The sequence below is a fragment of the Ascidiella aspersa genome, chromosome 2 (assembly GCF_963924565.1).
Source record: "Ascidiella aspersa chromosome 2, kaAscAspe10.2, whole genome shotgun sequence".
NCBI lineage: Eukaryota > Metazoa > Chordata > Ascidiacea > Phlebobranchia > Ascidiidae > Ascidiella > Ascidiella aspersa.
In genome coordinates, this window is record NC_139448.1 from 24,709,382 (window position 1) to 24,735,103 (window position 25,722).

The 25,722-nt window shown below is 33.1% G+C and overlaps 2 protein-coding genes across 2 annotated transcripts; one reads left to right on the top strand and one right to left on the bottom strand.

The window, feature by feature from the left end:
* Positions 1-397: 397 nt before the first annotated feature.
* LOC146164452 (uncharacterized) lies at positions 398-7,361 on the top strand. Its single transcript, XM_083381727.1, has 8 exons — positions 398-664; positions 1,998-2,090; positions 3,349-3,396; positions 4,396-4,450; positions 4,764-4,964; positions 5,048-5,321; positions 5,828-5,869; positions 6,938-7,361. The coding sequence occupies exons 1-8, from the start codon at positions 642-644 to the stop codon at positions 6,982-6,984; spliced, it is 783 nt and encodes a 260-aa protein (XP_083237853.1). The 5' UTR covers positions 398-641; the 3' UTR covers positions 6,985-7,361.
* Positions 7,362-7,528: 167 nt separating this feature from the next.
* Positions 7,529-24,693, bottom strand: LOC146164453 (uncharacterized). Its single transcript, XM_083381726.1, has 34 exons — positions 23,503-24,693; positions 22,608-22,682; positions 21,677-21,804; positions 21,359-21,461; positions 21,134-21,254; positions 20,962-21,076; positions 20,684-20,820; positions 20,281-20,465; positions 20,022-20,162; positions 19,819-19,945; positions 19,543-19,717; positions 19,195-19,381; positions 18,870-19,065; positions 18,110-18,282; positions 17,807-17,981; positions 16,695-17,451; positions 16,324-16,504; positions 16,093-16,212; positions 15,910-16,007; positions 15,539-15,827; positions 15,221-15,318; positions 14,566-14,801; positions 14,166-14,287; positions 13,747-13,860; positions 13,259-13,420; positions 12,530-12,640; positions 12,242-12,404; positions 11,500-11,687; positions 11,025-11,109; positions 10,757-10,891; positions 10,474-10,632; positions 10,003-10,101; positions 8,917-9,044; positions 7,529-8,378 (listed from the first exon to the last, which is right to left on the bottom strand). Exons 1-34 carry the CDS (start codon positions 24,654-24,656, stop codon positions 8,234-8,236), a joined length of 6,582 nt encoding a protein of 2,193 aa, XP_083237852.1. The 5' UTR covers positions 24,657-24,693; the 3' UTR covers positions 7,529-8,233.
* Positions 24,694-25,722: the final 1,029 nt, after the last annotated feature.

Genomic DNA, 25,722 nt, shown 5'->3' on the forward strand with positions numbered 1-25,722 from the left:
GTGGTAGTTCTAGTAAATTTACCCTAAACACGTTTAACAAAATGTTTTTCTTGTTCGTTTCAGCTCATCTGTTTAAAGTAGTCAAAACCAAACATCTTTGTAGAAGAGTAGTCGGCCTTTCCATCGAATAGTTATGAAAATAGCGAGCGGTTGTTCAACGGTGACCTCGACTTGGCCTTTTAATTGCTTTTTTCGGCACCATGACGACACAGAGGGTCGACAACTTGACGAACCATTGCAGACTCACTTTGTGGACGACCTAAACCTGTCGTAGAAAGACAAGTTACGTGCGCCTATTATTTTAAATAACTATTTAATTTGTTCCTTGTCGTTTAAAATATATAGCTTGGTAGACTTATAAACGTTGTAGTCTTTTTTTCACGCTGTGGTTGGATTCTAGACCAGTGCCATACTTTTTATATAGCGTCCTGGATTATCATATGATGTTATAAATTTACTTTATAAAGTGTCTAATGTATTCTGTTGTTGGGCTGTGTTGAGATTTGCAAAAATGTTCTATTGAGACTCTGCACTGTGAAATTGCAAGAAATATATCAGTTGATGGATACTTTACTCTGTTATCGCATGTAAATTTCACTGAAACTTTTAAAACAGATGCTGGTGACTTAGCAACTACTAAAATGTCTACTTCAAGATATGAAAGGTGGGTTGTTGGATTAGATTTTGGTTTAAATTACCAAATTAACTATTAGACAAAAAAGTATTGTAATAATGCTGTAAAAATTAATAAACTCTTACATCTGAGCGGCTGTAAATTAACAACTACTGAAAACTGTAAGCACTGGTCAACTGTTTCACATTTGCTGACTCATATTTCATGGTGAATTTTAATGAAATTCGTACTGTTAAAATAAATGTGGTAGGATTCTAGAACCAAAGGGAAGTATGCAGCTTGAAATTCTTTGCGTAATATCTCCGGAAGTAAACAAGATATCGATCAGAAATTTCTACACATTACTCCCTGAATAATTGGTGGTCAAGTCATATCTCATTTCGAAGAGTAGACTCGTTGCTGTCACCCTATTAAAGTCACTTAGGGCACATTTTAATTTTAAGGCCGAATATGACTGAATATTAATAATAAAATATGAACATTAATATTTTAATGTTTTTTTTTTTAAGTCTAATTGCTGGCTAACTTAGGTTGCTTTGAGTAATGTGTAGAAATTTTTGATTGATATCTTGTTTACTTTCGGAGATATTACGCAGAAAATTTCGAGCTGCATACTTCCCTTTGGTTCTAGAATCCTACCACATTTATTTTAACAGTAACAAAATGAGTTGTCAAAGTTAAGAATTGCAAGAAAAGGCTTAAATATGTTAGAATTAATATAATAATAACACTTGACCCACCCAAATGCTAACTCTCACCCTAACCCAAATAGCAACATAACCCCCCTGGACGAAAATGTGGTAGAATTCTAGACCAGCGCCAAACTTTCTAATGGGGTATGTAAGCCTAGTGTTTATTTGCTCAGTCTTTTTTTAAAGGCACAAAGGTTTGGATGTAAATTTTAAGATCAAATGAATTATTTCCATGTTGATTAAGATATCTAAGAACTGCAACCATTTGTTTTCTATTTTATCATTGCCTAAAATGAAATAGCTTGGAATTGTTGGCTAAATAGGACCCCCTAAAGAAGCCAAATACATTTAGGCGAATAATTTTAAAAATCTGGTAGTCAAAAACTAAATAACATAAACCTCTAACTGGTTGCCAATAGTAGAAAGTGTAAATTTTTAATTTACGTGACATTTAAAAGTAGTAGTCCAGTTGTTTGAAAACATTATTTCTTTAAAAAAGGTACTTATATCTAAAAATATAATGTATACCCAGCAATTCTTTGTTTGACAGAGTAGTCCAGTTGTTTGAAAACATTATTTCTAAAAAGGTACTTATTTCTAAAAATATAATTCATATCGAGCAATTCTTTGTTTTTACACATAGTGTTTAAAAACCCTGTTTTGTTTGACAGGCGACCAAATGACATTATGAGATATGCTGATCAAAACAGTCACTCCTACAATTCTGTTTATGGTGCAAGACCAAACCACATATCGCCAAGATAGTATGTTTATTTTTTGTATCTTTGGTTAATTCTGCCATCGCCAATTAACTTTTAATATTTTTTCCACTACGATTGAAAACCACAAAACAGGAAGTAATAGATTATGGTCATACCCTCTAGCTCCATCTACACAAATATTCAGCCTTAGGATGTCTGTTATATAAACAAGAATTTATTTTTGTTATGTCAAACTTAAACCCTTTGTAATCTAATTAAAATTCAGAAATTTGGTGATAAATCACAATATATACCTAATACCTCTATTTGTGGATACATGGCAAAAATTATCAAGCACAATTTGGTATTTAGCAAAAATAAAAATTTAGGCCTCTGTATCACAAACATGCATTATAGTTGACTACTCAATGGAAGAATTTCCAGAATTGTTTGCTTCACCAGACACTTAGTTTGGTTAGACTGAGTTACACTTCATGTATGGAGAATATTCACATCAGCTTGTGTTATGATGTTCAAATGAATATTTTCATGAAATACATTGATAGCAACGTTTTTGGACTAATCATGAATTCCAATGGTAGATTATGTGTACTGGAGAAACTGTAAAAAAAAACACTTGGTATGTCATCCAAAGTCTACACTCAGCGAAAGTAATTTTTTTTTTCTATTTGGAGGAAATTTTGCTGCAGGGTTGATGTGTTATAATGCTTGTGTTGTCAGAGAATGTCAATTTTCCAATGTTTTCAGTTAAACTGTTGAAGTTAGTCCACCAGAACGCAAACTAGTGTATATGCTTAAAGACACCGTAGGAAACACCTTTTGATATTGCTTTGTAGTAGATGCAGGGCATGGTGTCTAGAATGATGTAGGCTGGCAAAAATTGTTCCTTGTCAGTTAACTTGTCACAAATAAGAAATTTTGCCCCTAAAAAAATTAACAGACACCTCCTAACAGTGTTGCTGAGTTGTACACAAATTGGTTATGTTTATGCTATTACCATATTTAACTTTTCAATTTTGCATGACATTTTTGTGTCCAACATTTTCTGGTGCCCCCAAGTCAAGACCAGTTATCCATCATTCAGATCTCTCTCTCCCATAGCGTCACCCAATACAATGTCATAATATAACATTTTTTTAAAGAGGCGCAACTTACTTAACCGCAGTATAAACCCTATCCCTAAAAGTGGTACACAATATAAACATATTTTATATGCTGGAAAAGTAATACATAGGGTACCACTTATAAAGTTGTAAATGTTTTTTTTATTTGATATTAAAATCCTTTTATGTGTTTGCAGTGTCCACGAGCCTCTTCCTTCCAAACCTTCTGTAACTTATTCAAACAGGTAAACAAATGTATGCGACTAACTTATAATAATCACATTCAGAGTCTTGCTAACATCTGTTGCTTAGACCAGGGCTTTTCGGGAGTCGGTTTAAAACAAGTTTAGTTAACCCTAGAAAATATAATGAGTCCACGTTGGATCAATAAATAGATAGAGGTTGATATATATACAGAATTCTATTCTCTGGGATTTCATATAACTCATCAAAATATTCCACCTACACAATTAACCCTGTGCTGCTTGTCGGTTACAAAACTTACTACTGTCCACATTGGACTCTCTGGAGTAGTATTATTAGATAAAAATGTAGTTATGATTAAACATGGCCAAATATTAAAGTTAACATAACATTAATACTTAGTACCTAGTTTAATACATTTGATCACATCAAGCTGGAAGAATCTTGTCAGCCTTCTGGTGACAAGCATTTTTTGTCAAAATTCTTAGTTTTTTTGTCTCCCCCCAAATTTAAATGCTGTGTCAACCTCCTGAACTTCGTCATGTTGAGGCTTTTAACAAGTGAATAATCAAGCAATAGTCCTCTTAAGAGTTAAAAATATTTGAATAACTACCAAGGGAAATAGTGATTAAATATGAAGCTCAAAGGCACTATAATTGTGTGAAATTGCTAAAAAGGGCATTTGTTTGGTTGAATTGGCAAAAATTCTGTATATATAAACAAGATGTAACACATTGGCACATAACAGAGATTCTCATTTGCTTAAAATACCGGCATTTATAGTCGAATTTAATAGAAAATGCTCTTTGCCGAAGTTATAATTCACACAGCCATATGCTTTATTAATTCACACAGACATATGCTTTTTTATTTATAGCATTTAAGTTGTTAAAAATTGACAAAACAATAGTTTAAGGGGGATGGCCTGGTGTCCCCTGGATCTGCCCCTGCCAATGTCATATATTTCTGTTTTGTCTTGTTACCTGGAATTACAATTTGCAAAACCTTTTTGGTTTTCTGATGTATTTTTCTAATTACAGCCACAGTCCATCAAGGTCAAGCAGGAATCCAGCTAAGATCTCCACAAAAACATATGTAAGCCAAGTTCTGTAACAACAAACTTCAAAGATAGATGAGTGGTTTTCGACCATTCGTGAGGAGGAGCCCCTTTCTATCAGTTTCAACAACCCTGCTTATGTTTTTGTAAAGTAACAAAAACAACACTATTTTAGTTTTACCTAATAAATTGTTATTAGTATTATATGCTCAGTGAAACCTTAGGGACTGAGGGCTACAGTTAACAAACCCCGACCTATACAAAAAATGTAAACTGCTGATTGTGCTCTAAAACTATTTTTATATTCTGTTACCAAATTTGTACAGTGAAATATGTAATTTGCTGTTGTAGGATCCATCCAGATACACATATTCAAATGGCTATTATGAGGATGAGATTGTGCGACCAACAATGCAATCAAGACACCGTACCTCAAGTGACGTAATCTCATATAAAAAACCATTTATTAGTTCGATGTGTGGTTTGAGCAGCTACCCTCGTTCTAACTCTCTTTCCCCTACAAGTAACAAAACCCCGACCTATACAAAAAATGTAAACTGCTGATTGTGCTCTAAAACTATTTTTATATTCTGTTACCAAATTTGTACAGTGAAATATGTAATTTGCTGTTGTAGGATCCATCCAGATACACATATTCAAATGGCTATTATGAGGATGAGATTGTGCGACCAACAATGCGATCAAGACACCGTACCTCAAGTGACGTAATCTCATATAAAAAAACATTTATTAGTTCGATGTGTGGTTTGAGCAGCTACCCTCGTTCTAACTCTCTTTCCCCTACAAGCCACCCTTCAACATATAGAACTCGAAAAGACACTGAACTACCTGCTTCATATGTTGTTTCACCAACAAGGCAGAGGTCAAGCAGCTCTTCTGATCTTACTAGTAAGAGGTTTTCATTTCTTGAAAATTTGTAACATCTTAGGTGAATAAAAATAAAATTAGTTGACATTTTTGTTTGATTAAAAGAAACTCTGGCTACACACAATGAAATACATTTAATTAAACTTTTAAACTTAGTTCAAATATGAGGTGTCGGCTTTCTATCACCTACTCTTTAGCAAGAAGAGCCACTAAAATCATGTAGATCCTGATCAGTTGTTTGTCCAACCCTACTATACAACAAAAAAATATTTAAATCTAAATTTATTAAAAAGATTTTTCAACTTTTTATTAAAGACCCCATTTAGTAAAAATGTGCCCAATATTCAAAGACTTTTTGTTCAGTGCTACCCATGTATGCAAAGTTGATTTTTAAATGTTTTTGTAAATAAAAACAGTTGTTATCTTATTACTTTTCACTTTCTTGCAATGAAGTTAAAACAATACAACTTAACTTTAACAATTTCCAAAACATCCAAAATAAATACAACACATTTTCTATTTTTTAGGTATCTATTCAAGGGGAAGTTACAAAAAAGAAGTTATCTCAAGTATGACTTAGTTTAGCAAATTTATTGTGTTTTTTATAAAAAATTCGAAAAATTCTATATGCATAAGGTTTTCTAAAATGAAATATATACCTTAAGTACCCTTAAGTATTGCCCCACTAAAAAACCCAATGGTAACTTGTTACTAATAATGTTAATCGATAAATGCCCTATTTTGTTCTCAACAAAATTTGTAAACAGATGCTATTCTATTCTATTTAGTGACAGTACAGTGTTTTTTTATTTATTGTTAAACCCTACCTTGTGGTACTTCAATACATTGCAAACCAGGCTGGCAGAATCTTTCCAGCCTTCTGGTGACAAGCATTTTCGGCGCAAATTCTTTCTTTTTTTTGTCATGCCCAAAAACTTAAATGATGTGTTCGTAAGGATTGTATCAACCTTGCCACGTTTAGGCAATAAACAAGATTATTTAGAAGTAAATGAATCAGCAAAAAGTTGCGCCGAAGGTGCAAAATTTTTTGTGACTCAAAGAAATACATATGGGGTATGCTGAAGTACAGCCTGGGGGTGCATATGTTAGCTTTTCTTACTCTTAACAGTGTTACATAGATAAGCTGTTTTGGGGCGAACTCATGTGCACACATTGAAATCAGATTAAATAGCGAGAAAGAATCTTAAAATTGGGAGAACCCATATAATAACGGCAAAAACAAGATATGTCCCGAAAATAAATTTTCGGCTCATATAATAACGGCAAAAACAAGATATGTCCCGAAAATAAATTTTCGGCCCATATAAATAGGACTAGGCTACATGTAACCTATTCCTGTTGATTATGATGAATTAGGAGTCAACTAATATTCTTGAGAAAATTCATCTTTATTACTTTTTGCACATTGCTTATTCAGACAGTGTGTATCTCTATTAAATCTAAATTAAATTTACAATGAAAAAAATAAAGGCGAATAATCATGTTAGTAGGGACTAGGAGAGTTTCTTATATTTTAAAAAAAAAAAAAATAAAATAAAGGCCGTTCAAGGCAACCGAAAAGTGCCCAATTTCCTTGTTTTTGTTATTTTGAGTTTCCTTGCTTGTATTTTCAACAGAATTAGGCCTATATTTTGTACGTGACTTTTGGAATCAGGAAAGTTAAAGGAACAACACTCATATTCTGCATCCAACAATTTGTGTTGTGTTTTATCATTTTTGCTGTTACGTTTATCTTGGTTATAAAGAAATGATAAAAAACATGCTAAACAAAATATTCTGCTGTTAATTTTCAACTTTATTAAGAGAACATTATCACATTTCGATAAACCTTGTGAAAATTTTGCACCTTTCCAATTAATAACAATGACAAGAAATGATTTAATTTTTTGTTAGTTCTTATAACCACCTTTATCAGGCAACTTATCTTTACTGCGATCTCTTTTATGAAAACAGCGAACTGTGCAGATGAGGCTGTCTGATCGTTGTAATTTTTGTTGTTAATTTCTATATGAGCAGATTTATATAAATTTAAGTTTCAAGCTGATTGCAATGGCTCTTTAATAAAAAAAAACATTCTCCCAGGCTTATAATTATTAGGAAGATCTCGCTGCTGCCAAAATACGATTATGATAATGGAGATTATTAAGCTATTTCTTAAATATAGAATTAATCTAATGACCCTTTTGTTGATTGCATACACATTTAACTCGAACAAATTTTTTATTTCCACATTGCAAATTGCTCATAAACGTCAACATGGAACACGACTGTGATACAACATTAAAAAAAGAAAAGTTTTACAAAAAAATTGAAGAACATTCCAAAATTTAAAATTTTTCCAAACAATTTAAACGCTATTTAGATTGTAAAAAAGTTTTACAAAATGGAGCTACACAACATTAAATTATACACGTTTCAGGTTACTGCGTTTTTCTAATTCTTTTTTCAAATGGTAGATATGTACCATTTCTTAAGTGGCAAGACAAAACATATAAATGTAAATCAACACATATTGGGATATATAAAATATAACATCTACACTTCGAAGAGTAGGACGGGGCAGTGGACAAGCTAATAAAAAATCAAAAGCTAGTGCAAAGTGACATGCAAATGAAAACCAAGTTTCATTCATTTCTCACAAGAATTTAAAGCCAAAAAGCTATAGCAACTTTTAAATATATAACACTGAACTCTAGTAACACTTGTTTAAAAAAATACTTACTACAAAACAAAGGACGTTATAGTTACATCAGTGAGTGAAAAGGGCAAGATAACAAACTACTACAAGCTTACTTTCAAACTAAAAAAAATGTAACAAATTTACAAAACGGATGTTTCACAGCGAACCAGGTAAAACCCGAATTACTAAGGCAACGTTTGAAAGGTGCAGACAAATCAAACAAAAAGAGCGGTCAATGCTGCTCGTAACGGTCGGAATTGAGACTTTTGCATTTGCGGGGACTGGGCCGCGGAATTCGACTTCTAGATTTGCTGAAGCGTGGAGAGGAAACTGTCGAAGAAGGACGCGAGAAAGTCTTCTTTGGGGCGAGAGTCGACCTGCAGACATTAAATGTACGCAAATTACAATCTGAAGCAATAAATATGAAAAATTTTGTTTAGTTTCAGTAAAAAAGGAACGTTAATTGCGCCAGTTGAATTACAAAAATTACACAAAAATATTTTCCTCAAGATGGAACTGAACCAATGTTACAACTCTTTACTATATGTGTATGTACCAGCTTATTTCGGGGTAGCTTGCATAAATCTATATGGACAGAGCTTTAAAAAATAGAGGTTGCCGGGTAGCGCAATAAACTTAAGGTGTCCCGAAATAGGCTACATAAATTTTTCACGGAGTGTTACGTCAGCGCATTTTCTTCCGAATTCGTAGTGTAAATGCTAAAACTAATGCGAAAATCTACCCCTGACACGTTACGTAAACAATGCGCGTAAAAGCAGACAACGATAAATTATATGCTTATCTCTGAGTCGCAGAAAGTCGTTGTATAAAACGGCGTCGAAGACTAAAACGTTCGGGAAGACCTTAAATAGTGCACACTTAAAAACAGGTAAACTTGCTAAAACACCAACCAACCTCCAGGCACTGAACGTCGTTCGCAGCAAATCAACGTTGAGCGAGTCCACAACTTCCACAACTGCTTGCTGTTCGACAAACGCGATCCTCCAAATCTTCCAAAATCTGCGCATCGTTGCAAGGCGATTCTGTCAGAAAACAATGACAAATGAGAGGTAGCACTTTCAAAGGAAATGCCAACTATTTTAAACTAATATTACAGCATGAAAAAATCAAAAAAAAAATCCTACAGAGGGTTGCCCTACGAACTAGCTACCAGAAATTAAAAAAAGGTTACGTTCGACGCGTCATAATGACGTCATCTTTATTTGAAAATCCGAAGACACTCTAGATATGTCACGTAATAAAACATAACATCGGGAAAACAAAGAAGTCGACTGGGTCAAATCGTGGCAGTAACAACGTCACCGACGGAAATGTGCTACCATCTTGCTCGTTGAATTCTATAGTTTTGCGTAGATGAATATTGGAAGAATATATACAATTATTTAAACAATAAATAAGATTCAGCCTGGCTCAAGTTTCCACGTATCTATTTTCTTTGTCGCAAGTAGCGTTGGTCTAGATAACATTTGTTTTACCGCTACTGTTATGCGTTGTAGCACATCAAGACAAATCAGGAAATTTGTAAAGCAATAACAAATAAAACGGTATACAACCACGTCGAAAATCACGTAAAAAAATTGGATTAAATATCGCTAGCAAACATGAAAGTCACGTAACTCTTGATCGTTTTAGTCGCAAAAACATAAACAAAACCAGTTAGACCTATTCAGTTAAAATTTAAATTTACTAGTATTCTATAACCCATTAATACTTGTGATGCTGTACAAGACCATAGCTTGGGTTATTAATTTACCAACTGCACTTTTGTTTCCACGTATTCCACTGTTTAAGTATCGGTTATCTCGACTGCTTAGAATAGTTTTAAATTTGTGAGCCTAAAAGAATATTTTAAGCTAAAGGGTACTACAATGTTTTTTAAATAATAAGCTAAGGCACTTTTGGTAGAAAATAGGTTTATGCTTGAATCACAGTAAAGCTGGTGCCTGTTGAGTTCTATTTACAAGAGACGTTTAAACCTACATATTCTGGAGCATGGAGCGACATCGCCGTTTTGAGTTTCCAATTTTGCCAAATTGTGTTTGTGACATTACAATTACGTTGACGTCGAAAGTGTCGAACCTGTAGAATATAAATATTACTATTTTAAGATATGTTGTACGTATATTAAGGTTCCGTACAAAAATAAATATTTTGATTTATGCAAACTTTATCAATATTTAATCAAACGAGACCTGTGTTATCTCATAAGAAAGATGCTTACTAGAAATATGGGGTAGTATAGTTTATGTTTAAAGAAGAATTCAGTCCAAGACAAATGCGAGGATAACACGAGTTTATTTTTTTTTCAGTAAGAATATTGCTAAATGCAAAACAATCATGCAATCGTAAAGTTTGCGTCGCAAACTTTAAAAAAGCAAAATATAAACTCTTGACCAAGTTAGGTTCTAAATTTTACTGAACGCCGGAATAGCTGTCCTTGCGATAAATTACCTTCAAATGTTCTTTCCACGAGATAAAATAAGAGCGAAGTTCCGTGCGACGACGGAACATTTCCGCGTGAACATTTAAGCGCCGCCGTGTAACCAAATGCCGCCATCTTGCGAAAACTTTTGATTCTAGCTGAGTCACTCTCAGCAGCCTGGCCTTTTCCTGTTAAATTCAAATTTCAAAGTTTAGAATTTATCCAAGGGTTTCTGGTAATCTATTCGATAAAAAGTAAAAAAAATTGAAAAAAATAAATAAAAAAGGCTACAACAAAACTACGCTCGCAAACCATTTGATGCTTTTTCTTCCAGATATCCCACGATGTTTTCATTGTCGTAGTTTGGAATGTCTTCTTACACTGGTTAGCTTGAAGCTCGATGATTTTGACGTAATTGCAACGCTGTCGCCAAATCGCAAAGTATGTCTACATTACAAAAATGAGTTATTTCCATAAAATGAGAGCCTACTACACATGATTCATTCTACTTTAAAACTGGGAGTGGGTTTGTGTAGAAATATATTACGCGACAGAACAAAATGGAAAACATTCTGCTCACCGTTATCAAGGATGTGTTTTGCACAAAAGTAATTCTCCGCAACTGATTACGGATCTCAAGTTCTCTTGCGACATGCTTTTTCCACCTTTAATAAGGAAATTACTTAATAACACACCTTTGTGAATCCTACAATATTTCATATAAATTTCGAAGATTTAACTACAAATATTGAACATAAGGATGTGGTGATTTGCACGATTTTGCGAGCTGCCCACTAAAGCAAACTCCAGTTTTATAACTAAGGGCGCGTAATGATGGGCAAGCATCGATCAAAACTTTATCATATCCTCACTAACGATAGCTGTAAATTTAAATTGAACGTAATAAACCTTTGTATTTGCTTCTGGTGCATTTTTTAAAGAAAATAAATCTTCACTAATAAAATACTTCAGAAAACAGTTTCCGATATACGCCAAAGAAAATAACAAACTTTGTACTTGTTTGAATGACAAACAGTCTGCAATTTAAAAAATACCTGGAAATCGCGCATAACTTCTGCCATTTAGCAGAGCATATTTTTGCTTTGCGGGCGTCAGCACACGCCGACCTCCATTTTGAAACATACAAGGCCAAACAAACTTTCTCGTTCGATGCTTGAAACGTCTTTAAATCATTCTTCGTGCTTTGTGATTTGTTGGCGAGAGCACGCCACGAAATAAACACCTGGAAATTAAATAGTTTGCATTTGTGATTGTTATGAAGAACGGTATTTACGAAAAAATCATTTTGCTTATTTAAAATGATTAATATTTTTGTCGTATTTCCTCTGTAAAAAAGGATTGGACTAAAATTTCCACATTATAATACCCAAAATTGTTCATATACATATTTCGAAGGTAATACGACATATTTTAGGCTAAATCGTATCTTTACTTCACTTTTATTGTAGTTTAGCCAAGGTCGCACTCGGTTTAAGTCACAATACGTCCGCTTTACATTGAAAACTGATTGCTGTTTTTTTTTTCTGTACCAAGGAAACGCGCCACTTGGGCATTGGCCGAATAATAAATAGAGCAGTTAAATTCAAAAGAATCCAGCTTAAAAATCCAAATTTTTAAAGTTAGCTACGATAAAATGTATGCTTATTTCTGCGTATCCGAGATCGGCCAGAGTGGTGTTACACATCTATAAATTTTGTACGAACCCAAACTGTGATATAAATGTCCAGTAAGAAAGTTTTACGAAACGACTGTTTGCGTACAAAATGACACACGAACCTTTTTTGTGAGCTCCAAGTTAAAATGCCTGTGAGCTATTTTAGAATTTGCACAGCGTTTCCATTTCAACCAAAAACCATGCAGACGAAGTTTCCGTAGGTTATGAGTCAATTCAACTTGGTCATGGTTTAGTTCGCGAAGACGGTAAAGTTGAAATTTCCAACTAAGATAAAATTTCAAACATAAAACGTTCTGCATACACGTTACAAAAGAAGATTATTTTAATGTATGTTAAGAAAAAAAAGCTTAGAATTATAGTTGATAAAGTGCGTAGAGTAACACACTTACCTTTTCCAGGATTTCTGTAATAAAGCACGTTGAGATGTCGTAAGAAATTGCCTTAGCTTTCGTTTTTCGCTTCCTATATGGTGTGCCTCCAGGCGCCAGGCTGCAAAAACCCTGCAATACAAAAAAGGACAAGTGTTTCACATAAAAATATTGGGTGACTAAAATGAGCTTTGCAGCAATATTTTATTAGTAGGGCGTATTTTTTTACTTTAACCAAATTTGTCAAAATTATTTCAACTCAAAATCGTTTACAAACTGCACAAAAATCGGTAACAAAAGCTGTAATGGGCATTTTTAAATTATTATTGTTCAGTTCACAAAAATATCAAAATTTTGTTTTGAATTACATTCAACAACGTTTTAACTATATTAATTTTTCATTGGAGCGAGATAAGGTATACGCCAGCTGGCAGAATTAACAACGCAAGCCTGGATAGCATTAGGTTCAGCTCAAACTTGAAAATTGCTTTAGGTGTATTTCTGGTTAGGACAAATTTATTATTATCAAAAAATATTCGCCCTACGTATTAAGAAATCTACGATTGGTTTAAATATGCAACATAGCACTATTCAAATTTCATTTGAGAACATTTGGTAACAAGATAAGTAAATAGAAAAAAAAAGTCTTTTTTGTGTCACTTTATTTTTTCGGTGCAATTAGCGAAAGCCTTGGTAGTTTTCCTACCAAACTAACTCAACAGTTAAAAAAATAGCAATACGAAATTATACCTCTCCAGATACTGCGTCCGAAAGTGCTCGCGGGCAGCTTGGGACTGTTCGGAGGCAATAAGCCACTGATTAAAAGCAATTTCCTTGTTTAAGCTTGATCGGGACGAAATAACGCAGTCCACCTTGAGGGAGAGTTGTCGATTTTTGGTGGTAAAATCGTGCCTTTGGAAGAATATTTGATTCACAATACTTTAAAAACGATAAAAGTTGAAAAAATGTATTATGGCCTGTGGAATTACCTCCATGGTTGTAATTTGTAACTATTTTCAATGCAAACAATAAACGTTTGGTATTAATTTTTTTGATTTACATTAAAGCTAGGTATGGATTTTAAAATTAAGCCAGGCGCACAAAAGCTAGCAGTTCATTAGCTTACATGTATTTCGCTGTTTAAATCGAAGTTTTATTTTTGCAAAATAAAACTCAAAGTGCATTAAACAAAAAAACTAAGCGAATTTTATTCGTAAAGAAAAACTTGTTGGCAATACCATTTGGCAACGATTTTTCGAGCGATAGCCCTTTCTTTTTGTGACGCTAACTTTGCTTGGATCCAGAGGTAAAAACATCTCCTCAGTGTCGACTGTTCGCCCATTGATATCGCTCTGAATTACAAAACACTGTTGAAAGTCGTACAATAAACGCAACGATCTGTATATTTGCGAACAGTATTAGTTCCAATGTGTTGAACAATTATGCAGATAAATTATTTTATGCGATTATTGTTTCATCAGGGTTTATTACAACCGTTCATTTAGGGTACAATGGTCCTAAAAATCACAAAAATATTAATTTTTAGCTAAGTGTTTTTGTTTTTGTTTTTTTTCATGGCAGCAAATAAGGCAACAACGTCAAAACACAAAAAAGCTTTCGCATAATGCTAAGTTTTAATTAGTTTTTAATTAATCACCGTTTGTATTGCAGCTGTTTTTTCCACTTGACAAACTGGTGGCAGAGTAAGATGACGCGAAACTGCTGCACAAGTTTGTTGAGTGCGTGTTGACGCTTCCAGATCGAAAAACAAGTCGACATCTAAAAAAAAACTTTCAAATACCGACAGGTTGTTTATTAACTGATAGCAAATTGAACAATATGCTAATTGACAAACAAAGATTTTAAATAAACTGTTGTTGAAAACTTCAAGATCATCCTAAGATCATCTCGGGTGTGGATAGCGACTAAAACTATTTTGTACTTCACTTAAATTATATACATTGAGTTGAATCCACAGGGTTATATATATATTTTTTTTTTGATGAAAGTTGAAAAGCGGTGTTACTATCACAGCTGTTATAATAAGGTTCACTCACAACGCGGGTCCGTCTAGCGCCGACAGCGGTTTGAACGTGAACTCGTTCAAGCTTTTTGTCCAGGATGTATCTCCGCCATGTGACGATGCTCTTGCCTAACAACGTTCGATCACGTGATCTGTCGGCGGTACTGCGCAGTTGACACTTGTGGTGCCAAAGGGCAAAGCAGGTTCGAAGACTTTCCAAACGCGAGTCAACACAGAAACGCTGCAGTGCCAAGGTGCGATTTCGTTGCTCTGGTCGACAAGGGTGAAATTTGTAAACGTGCACACAGCAGTAACAATAGCAGACTACTACTTCATTCTAAACATCAACTGGTTTTAAATTGACAGACAATATTCGCTAACTAAATTTCACAGCGCATTAGTGTTGCAATTTAATGTTATTCAAAAAACAAGGTACGACCGAAATTGCACATGTGTGAAATAAAATCAAAGAAATATGTTACCAATAGCTTTTAAAATTTTAGTAAATATTAAACTTTTTTTTGTTTTTCTGTTAAACGTATTGGTAAACGGAAAACCTTGTCTTTGTCAAACTTTGACGGATTAAGGAATAATAAGTTACAGTTTAAAATATTTCTTTTGTAGAGCTTTTATAACGCACCGCAATATATGGCTTTTACGCCTGTTAAACCTCCAGGTCATTTTATTACCTATTGCGTTGCGTTTCCATCTTCCCAGCAAATTGACCAACCATCTTCGTTTGTTGGCAAATCGCAAAGCGTCCACTGCCATCGTACGAGCGAGCATCCTACAATTGAACCTCAACAATGTACATTGTACATAATATATATATTCACCGTAACGCGTGCCTTAAGCGGCATAAAAACATTTAAAAGTATTGCGTTATGTCAAAAACAGGCTTGACACCGGTATCGGTACAAATTTTTTAATCTTATCATTAATTGTACTTTGTACAAGTCCAGTTAAAGTTATATACCATAAATCGATTACGCTAAAACGTAAATTACCTTCTCCATGTTTGTAGGTATTTTCTTCGAACGAGCGTTATACGAAGCTCAGTGATTTGCCCTTTCTTTTTGGTGCATTGCTTCTTCGCATAGCACCAAGACCTTAGAGCTCGCAGCATAACAACCTCCCGGTGATGTTGGTCGCATTTTTGGAGCTGAACTATTCTTGTTCTCCAGATGTCAAAGAATGATCTCACAAGGGCCGAGTCGCGTTTTTGACGCAGCTCTTTGCCGCTCTGGTTCAGCTGATTATGGTCGCTGACTCGACTCTTCCAATAAGCAAGGATATCTGAATGAGCATCAGGAAAAAAGCGTGTTTTTTACGGAGAAAAGCAAGTATTAATTATTGACTTTTTATGTCCGGAACCAACCATTTAGTTCGCGCTTCTGCCTGAGTAATTTTCTCCACTGATCAAAATGACTTTTCTGCAACCGTCGTCCAGTAAGATTTCCAGCAGTGCATTTCATTCTAAAAAGTATTACGACCAACACGGAAAATTAGTTTCACATATAGAATGTTCGTTTTATAATATTGGCATATTGCTCCACATTACTTGTTAGTCCGTCGTTTAAATTGACACCAACTCAAGAGAGCTTGAAATGCTGGCCGAATTAGCTTCGATTTTCGATATTGCGAACTATTCATTGCTGAGTTGTATTGGCGTCGCCATTCACTGCAAAAAGTAACAAGCAATGGTTCATTAATCAAAACGTTGGCGATAAAAAACGATTATTTTTATTAATGCTATAGTTACACAGATCAAAAAAAAAAAAAAATTTTTTACTTGAAGTATTTTGACGTTGTCTTCGTAATGCATTGTTTCTCAGATTTTAGCTCTGCAAACTTGCGCCATTTATTGGTGTGAATCAGCCGTTTCCACTGGTAAAAAGCATGACTCAGCGAAGGATGCAACAATCTGGCGATAGCGAATTTGGCCAAGCGCTCCAGTCTCATCTTTGGCGATTCTAAAGTAAAAATTGATCATTTTAAAGAAAAAGTAAAACGAAGCTTTTTTTCTTATTGGCTAGCAAATATAGCGCATAATAGCTCAAAAAAAGATATCAGCGCGGTAAAACATTTATACGATTTACAATTAATCCAATGATTTTTAACTATGGAGCCATTTGCCTGAACAAAACTTGCCGAAATACTTACCATCAAGGCATAAACTTTTGATTCCTGGTTTGCGCAAATTGCTGAAAGATACGGTCACATCTTCAATCGCACTGGTCTCCATAATATAACATTTTTCGGACGACGTATCACGAAATGTTAAACTTCGATCCGCACAAGCAAAAGTTTCACTTTTTTCAATATAAAATGCCTGTTTTTGTTCATCGTCAAACTTGCGAGAAAGATTCGAACTAAATTCACTTGCATCGGCGATATCTTGAATCGTCAAAGTTCCTGCGCTGGACGCACTGTCGTCCAACTTGTTAAGGGTTGTACAACTGTCCGGTTCGTTAGACGGAAAACTTTCACGTGAGAATGCCAAGTCACCACTTTGTTTAAACCGACAGAAATTTGGAAAATCGATTTCTTGGTGATTAGCGATAAAAGTTAGATCGCGCAGGTTATTTACAAATGGAGCAAATTTGCCTTTCACGCTTGACATGTCGGAGGACGAGTCATTTGCAACCTCAAATCCTGAATCACTCAATATAGCGTGGCTGCTATGCGCCGTTTCGTTTGATTCCACTGAAAAAATACGACTGTTCGCGGGTTTCAAATGACTAGAGTGATTTCTGTTAGACTGAAGACATCGTGAAACACAAGAACTGTCAGAGGTATCTGCACAATCCGATGACCAGTCATACACAATCTTTGATTTTTGCTGAAGTTGTTCGTTGAATTGCTGGGTATGCTGCGCGATAGTTTCCCGAGTTATTTCGATCCAAGCATGAAATACAACCTGTCAATAAACATGGTTGATTTAAAAAAAGTCATGGTGGACTAATTGAAAGATTTAGTACGAGAAAACAATACCTCAGTGGTCGGCAATTTATTTGCTGCGTCCCAAAATACCCTTAAAGAGCTACTGAAAGCCCAATTGGCTACTTTTATAATATAGTACAATAATTGTACTCATGTAGTTGTGGGTTATCACGCGACCCACAACTACATGATAAAACTGAAATAACAAAAAATGGCTTAGCTGGAAATTTAGGTATCGAGCGTAACAAAACTTTTTGCCACCGTTTTGCAAATGCTTTATTAGTTAAATTGTAAAACATTCCCATCTTTTTTTTTGACTAAAAAGCACTTACTTTTAAATCCTGTTTTGCCTTGCTGGAGTAAAACTGTGCGGCGATTCTATGTTTAATAAGTGCCCATTTCCATCTCTTGAACGTAGAAAGTTTCATGTCGAGATCTTGGCCTTTTGCAAACCAGATAAGGGAATCTTCCAAACGAATTTTCTCGTAACGAACGTCTTCTTTCCATCTACTTACAGTTGCATGTTTAAAATAAAAGATTTAAAATGCAAATGTAACAAACACATAATCATGCTTTTACCCATCCGACTAAGCTAAATTTTAATTTTATCACGTCTCAATTAGAAATAATCATACCTTTGAAAACAGTCTAGCAATGTTTTGCGCCTTTTTTGTTCTCGTTTAATCTTTTCTAGATTTTCTTTAGAACATTGTTTTGCCCGACTTGACCAGGTATGGAGAAGTTTTTTCAGGTAAAACTTGTTATGCTGTTGATATAAACATCGGACGGTTCCTTGCTGGTCTGTATACTGTATCGTAAAAAATCATAAAGTTGTACTAAACAATCAAATAGCAATTGTTATTAAGCCAAACCATTAGGGCCGGATAACTTTAAGGACTGGTGATTGTGCCAAACACTAAGAATAAAGTAACAGGCTGGATACAAAATTTTGTGGTTGTGGTGAACTTTATTGATTTAAATATATTATTTATCATTGAAAAAATACATAAAAATATTTTATAAAATACAAAGCTGGGCCCCATATGAACGAAAATTTTCATTAAAATTCCCATTTCCCATTTGCATCAAAAAACATTTCTGTTAATAAACCACAATCGATGTTTATCTTTATTAGGAAATAGGCGTCAGACCGCAATAATACTAGCTGACGATTCGCATTTGTCCTGTGAGACGAAATTGGTCTTGGTGATTGCTTTTAAAAAGGCGTGGAGTAATTAACAGGGATTTTTTTGAAACATTTAATTGATGACGTGTAATTAAAATTAAACGTTTTTCTATAATTAGCTGCAGAACAAGATTTTTTTTAAAGTGAAAAACACGAGAAGTTGATATATTGCATTTTTGTTTCAATTTATAGCAAAATCTTAAGTTTACCTTTTTCCAACCCGACAAATGCTTTTTTAAAAACAACAGCTTGGTTTTAGATTTATGTTCCTCCATGATTTTCAGGACAGTGGCTTCATGTTTCCAAATTTTAAAAGTTTTACATTGTATAAGCAATTTGTGAGTATTCAACAACTTGTTTAACTCATGCCTTTTGTCAAGTACACTTCGCCAAGAATCAAAAATCCTAAAAATTTTAGACTTCTACACTGACTTCAAAATGTAACTTTCAATATTAGCTACATAAGTTATTGCATTTAACAAACAAACTAAAAAAATAAAGGTATTACATTTTTTTTCGCTTTTTGTATGGTACCTTGAAGTTAGTTTTCGCTCTCTCTTTTTTAAGAAGGGTTTGATCAACTTTGAGTGTTGAGTGTATTCATACCATGCCCAAAACATGAATGCCCCTTTGTTTCTGCAAATTTTCCTAGTAAACAGTTTTACTTTGTGGTTTGCAGATTGCCTGTTTCTAGTTTCTCTCACCCAGATTTTGAAACAACCTGAGATACAAATTTCTGATACCTACCATATATGTTTATAATATTAACATTATGCAATTCATAGATTTTTACTTCAGCTTAATATTTATACCTTTAAAATGTTTTTTGAAGTTATCATTTTATAAATTGATATAACTAAATAAGGAAAACTGCTACATTACCTGCAACCAATAACTCTTCATTTTTATTTTTTAAAGTCTTTTGTTTTGTGAATTGCACCCATTTTCTGAAAGCACTTCTGGCACATTCATCACTCCATTGCTGATGCTTAAACTTTTTAAGAATTTTCGCATAGAATTTTGAAATCCATCGTTTCCATGAACCCTTTACATGTGTCTATTATTTAAAAAATATTCACATTTATTGATAACTTATTGGATACCAATCAAACTGAATGAACAATATTCTCTATCAACATGAATGATATAGTCTGTTACCTGACTTTTAGCACATAAAAACAAGTTTAGCTTTTCAGCGAGACACTTTTTGTTCGCAGTAATCTGTTTCCATTTGTTGAAGTATGGAATGAGTTGACATTTTACAATTTTCTTTTCAGCTTTATTTCTAAGTTACAAAAACAGGTTTACCATATTTTGAAAACATTGTTCTATGTTAAGTTGTTAAGATGTATTAGACTTACTTTCTTATACAAGCAGTCTCACAAAACTGTTTCCAATTTTTAAATCCTTGTTTCATTAGAAGCTTATTACTGTACTGAGAAGCAAAGACATTTGTTGTTGCTGAAATCTGGAATTCATGCCTCCAGTAACAAAAAGAAAATCTAGAAGTGCAAAAGGTATAAGAAGTGTAAAGACTAAAATTTAAAAGATTACATACAATATAAACATAGATTTATTAATAGCTAGAGCTATGATAAAAAAATTTTAAAAAATACTTACCGTAAAATGTTTTTATTGCATTTTTTTATGACTATCTTGAAAGTTAATTGCCTTTTCCAATAAATTAGTGAAGATCTTAGAAGGCTATTCTGTCGTTTAAGCACGGCAGCATGATTTTGATTGGAATGATACATTTTCAAATACTTTGTTGAATATGTCCAAACAAGAAAGTATTTTTTTAGAATCTTAAAAAAATGTTTATCTTTATAGAAACAAAAAGATATATACAATAATACCCTTCCACATTCATTAAGGAAAGTCTAACTAATAGACTGATATATGAATATGTAAAAAACATATGCAACAGAAACATAGCATTTCAGTGAGATTTCATAGGTGAGTATCTAAATCAATTATGTTAAGTATAGAATAATGTGAGAAAAAAAAACTAGTAAAAATGTACCTTCTTGATTTGCAATTTACGAACTTGGCTAATAATTTTAGAAGCATTTTTCCACATAATAAACAGCTTTTTAAGTGTGATAAACTTGTACTTTTGGTGAGCTAGTGCGGTTTGAGAGTTCACCACATCACGATCAGCTGAAAACAGCAAAAAAATGCATTAGTATTTTAAAGTATTGAAATCTGGATCAAATGCTACTGCATTAAATTAATTTTCAGTCTTATAAGTATGCGGCTTTGCTTTAATGTTTTTTTGAAACAAAAATATGTTGATAATACCTGTAAATAATATCCAATTGCGCAATGCTTTTTGTTTCAGTTTAATTCGATGAAAACGAACAGCTAACAATTTGACTTCATGAACTTCAAACTTTAACTTCCATGTGCTATAAAACTAATAAATAAAGGAATTAAAAGAATAATTTTCTTAAAATATATGCAAGTAATTTACCTTAAACAAACTTTTTTTTGATTGTTTGACTGCAAAAGTTTGCAACGTTTTTTTATTTTGTAAACCAATTCTCCATCTGGTAAAGCTTAAGAGCAGCCTTTTTCTCTTTTTTTCCTGTAACCTACATTAGCATAAAAAAAATACCTAACAAAACAGCCACAATCCACTAAACAAACAAAGAAAAGTAGTGGTTATTGCTACAATGAAAGGTAATAAACACAAAACCTGATTCTCCAAATATATATGTGCCACCGGAGAGTCTTTAAATTCCGACAATTATCAAGCCAACAATCCCTTTCCTTGCATTTTAGGACAAGCCACTGCAGACCTAAAAAAATGAAAGTGACTGACTTGTTAAGTTTTAACATTCTCTTACCTCTTTACAGTTATCCCAGTAAACAAATTAAAAGGGTCTAATTGTTGTCAACCCTGACTGTTTTAGCAAAGAACGAGATAACGATTTATAGGCAAAGTTAATAACCTTTAGTTTAGAATAAAACTATTACTGCAATTGATTTCCAATATTTATTTTTAATAGAATACCCGAAAATCCTTTTGCAAGCATGTGAAGACGATGTAATTCTTGTGCTTTTAATTTGTTTAGTAGTTGCTTTAATCTCCAAGCCATAAAATGTCGGCTCAACTGTCTTGATTGATAATGTGTGATCGCACTTAAATGATAATTAAACAAAAAACAAAAATTTAAATATAGTCTTTCAACAAAAGGCACAACCCCAAAAAAATTTTGTTAAAATGTTGAACAATTAAAAGTGTCTCTCCACCACACAAAAATTCAAAATTTAACAAAAAGATTTCTTGACTGTTGGCTTAAACATTATACTATTTCTAAGAATTAGTGGCATTTTTTAATTATATTGTTTTTCTGCGTATTTGATATCTCTTATTTGTGGGCTTTTCCCTGTAAAAACTGTTTTTCCTTTTTGTTATGAGCTACAATGGTTCATGGGTTCAACTATTTTTTTACCAATTAAGCATATTTATATACATGGATGCAAACTTAGGTTTTTATCAGGGATGCTAAAAATTTTCGAGTTGTGAAGTAAGCTATATTAAACATTGCTATTCAATTCTTTCATTGCTTGATAAAAGCAAAAAAGAATGCAATTTAATGGTCCAATCAGTTTTGTTTAACAAATAACAGTCTTGATGGTATAACTGTAAAAGTTTGTTTAATAACCCAAACTACCAAGTATTATTTATATGCTAGCCAGGTATTTGCTGAATTGCTAGTTATGGCAAACAATGCTTAATATAGTTGTTTAACTAACTGTCATAATCTATGTGGCAGTAGGGTATATTGATATTAAATGCATCAAACAAAATACACAGTATTTTACAAGATTTGCCAGGAGCACCTTAAGCACTGTAAACTTGGTGTCCATGTTTATTGTTTATTGATAATGACTTTTACCTTAAACATAGTTATTGTTATAAAGCTCAATATTTCACTTACTTTCTGTGTTTCAGGATTTCCTGCTGTCTTATTTTCCGATTAATTCTTGAATTTTGTAACCATCGTCTGAAATATCTGTATATTATATTGTACATATCAATTGTGAGGGGTTGTTTATCATAAATATTTTCAAATCAACATGCATCCTTGGAATGTTAAATTTGTACAAATAAAAAAGAAAACAAATCTTTGTTCATTTTGTTAATTTAATCCAAGAAACAAGCCATCTACATTTTTTAATTTATATTATTTTAGGGTATTGAAGCCCATTTAAATATATATTTTAGTATTTCAAATTTTTTTAAAAGGCAATTTTTGTTATCTATTTAGAAAGAGTACACCAAAATAATTTCTTTAGCATACTACAATGCTTCCTTGTATATCCTTACCTTAATTAATCACATTTGACTATGAGTTAGCTATTACCTTGTAAGATAAAATTGTACCCATAATGATCTGATACTAGAACATTTAACCTTTGAAATGTGGCACTTAATATATCAAACTCGCCAGTTTCACATCCAACTCCACTGGATATAATCAAGGAAGTATTGATTAAAGGGAGCAATATCAATGAACAAAATATTTATACATAGGTCATGTTGCGAAAATGGTAATGCTAGTTTTGAAAAAAAAAACATTTTAGAAATTAATGATACAGTTAGGAAAATTTAGATATTGTGCAGGGGAGATATTTATACTCAAAACTGTGCACCTGATATAGGCTGCAATAACTGTCTCCTGAAATTTATAAGGCGCAAATGAAGTACTATTGACAACCATAAGCACTAGCGAATGACTTTTAGCAATGCATTTTACTGCGATTTAATGGGGGATATATATTTCATTAGGACAAACTTTCCATTCTATAAGTTTATTAGCATAATTAAAGTACCTTGACATTAGTAGTAGTTCTTCATTCTGGTGTACTTTAAAACCATTTGGCTCTTGCAGTTGAATTAGTTGATGGCTTGTTTCAAGAAGTGATGCATCTTTTTTAGTAATTGAATAGGGCAACGTAGCATTATTTACTAAATGTTGATTAACACGTTTCAAATTAATCGAAGCTACTGACTTCATTGGAACATTATTAGAAACAATATTTTGAAAACATTTGTTGGAACTTGAAAGTGTAGCATTGCCATGTTTTCCATCTCTTGCTTGGTAACTTTTTTTGTGTGATTTCATTGTTTTGTCAAGTGTCAATGAAAGATCAATGTCCTTACTTGCACCAAATGAAACAGACTTGGGTTTAGTGTTTTCAGAAAACTTCTTAGAAATTAGTTTAGGGTTTGCCAACTTCGTTGAAAAATCACCAGCTGAATAATGGGGTTTGTCTACTTCTTGAAATAACTCAGCTTCCTTAAATTGGTACAAATTACTGTTTGATTCACAATTTAAAGAAGTTGATTCAAGGATTACATTAAAACTATTTGCATCATTTTGTTTGACGTCCAGAGGAGTATTAGCTATCAAACTTCTAAAGAATTCTTCAGGTGCAGACTTGTCCATATCTAGCTGCCCTATTGTTAAATCTCCTGAAAATCGACGGTATTGAGGCTTTCCTTTAATTAAATCCTTTGTATCAAAGTGTTTTTTTGGTTGATTTTGCTTTTCATCTTTACTAACTACTGAATGTCTAACCATTGCACCAAGACAAGGCATCATGTGAAAATTGTTCCATTTGGCATTCTGTAGACTATCTTTACTTTTAAAGTTTATTACTCCAGTATCGTTGTGAATAGAATTTCCATGTCTTACATCGGGCATGTGAGGCTGGTCCACATTGTTGTTATTGAACACATTATTTGAAGTGTCCTCTAAAAGATTGAAACTTTTAGTTTCTTTTTTTGCAAAGTTGGGCAATAAAAATCTAGGAGATTTTCTTTTATGGCGGTAAGCAACAGGGGATGAGAAAATATTTGTTTGTCTGTAGGAAATTCTTGGTTCAAAATATTTGTTTAATTGAAATTCAGATTGCACAGAAACATTTGTTTCATCACAAGAGGAAGTTGTTTTGATATTGCATTGCCTTTTGATTCCATCCATAGCAAGATTTAAAATTACATTTTTATTGACACTTACATTCTGACTAAGAATATGCAAAATTTGATTAAATTGTCTTTAAATTACAGAAAAAGGAATACAACTTGGAAATATTATTAACAACAAAGTTTTGATCTAGCCTTTTGTTTTATTATCATTTTGTATATAAATTTATACAAAATGATGATGTTCGTCCTTCTGGTGTTATTAATAGTAATTACAGAAAATACTGAGCCTGCTATGTCAATCGACAATTATTAAAATAATATACCTGCACAATAGTTGCACAACTTTATATTTAATATAAAATATATACCCTGACTTAGGAATTCTTTAATAAATAAAAATCTACTTGCGGTTTACAAAATCCAAACATTAGCTGAGGAATTTTAACAGTCTGTAACAACTTTTAAGTGCACTTATGGTAGAAACAAGAGTACTTAAGTGGAATGAACACTCAAAACAAACAAATCAAAACCAATCCAGTTTCGACAATTGACAATGTTTGACATTTCAATGTTTGAAGTTTCGTCAAAACAAAGTGAAAATTCCAGAGTAGGTTATAATACAAAAATACTTTTTTATGTTTCACATGTATTTGAAAAACTTATATTACAATAACAGTTTGCATTTCTTGGCACTTTTTGCCAAGATGGTGAAAATTCAAGTATAAAGCGCTAAACACCTGTGTTAATTTTCGGACAAAATATGCATACTCCATAATTGTTATTCGCTTGCAACCTACTTTTGGCGCAGGTCTAGAATCTACCAATTGTTCAAATAACTATTAAATTTAAGCATATTATTTAGATTATTTAGGTTAGGGTGCGGTGGAATCCTACCACTTTTTTACAGTAATAAAACAATTTTTCAAATTAAAAACTGCAAGAAAGAAAGATGACGAGAATAAATATGTAATTAAAATACTGGAACCACAAAAATGCTAACTCGCACCCAAACACAGGGTATGTTAGCAATATTAACATCCGGACGAAATTTGGATTCTGGACCAGCGCCGCGTTTGGGTTAAGTATTTTTATATTTATTGTGTGCAATATCTATTTTGACG

Coding starts and splice junctions, on each gene's coding strand:
- LOC146164452 (XM_083381727.1), top strand. CDS start 642: ATGTCTACTTCAAGATATGAAAG. Junction 5,322..5,827: donor CAGCTCTTCTGATCTTACTA/GTAAGAGGTTTT, acceptor TCTATTTTTTAG/GTATCTATTCAAGGGGAAGT. Junction 5,870..6,937: donor CAAAAAAGAAGTTATCTCAA/GTATGACTTAGT, acceptor TATTTTCAACAG/AATTAGGCCTATATTTTGTA.
- LOC146164453 (XM_083381726.1), bottom strand. CDS start 24,656: ATGGATGGAATCAAAAGGCAATGCAATATCAAAACAACTTCCTCTTGT. Junction 17,982..18,109: donor TTGCTAGACTGTTTTCAAAG/GTATGATTATTT, acceptor AACTGTAAGTAG/ATGGAAAGAAGACGTTCGTT. Junction 14,802..15,220: donor ATGGAAACGCAACGCAATAG/GTAATAAAATGA, acceptor CTTGTCGACCAG/AGCAACGAAATCGCACCTTG.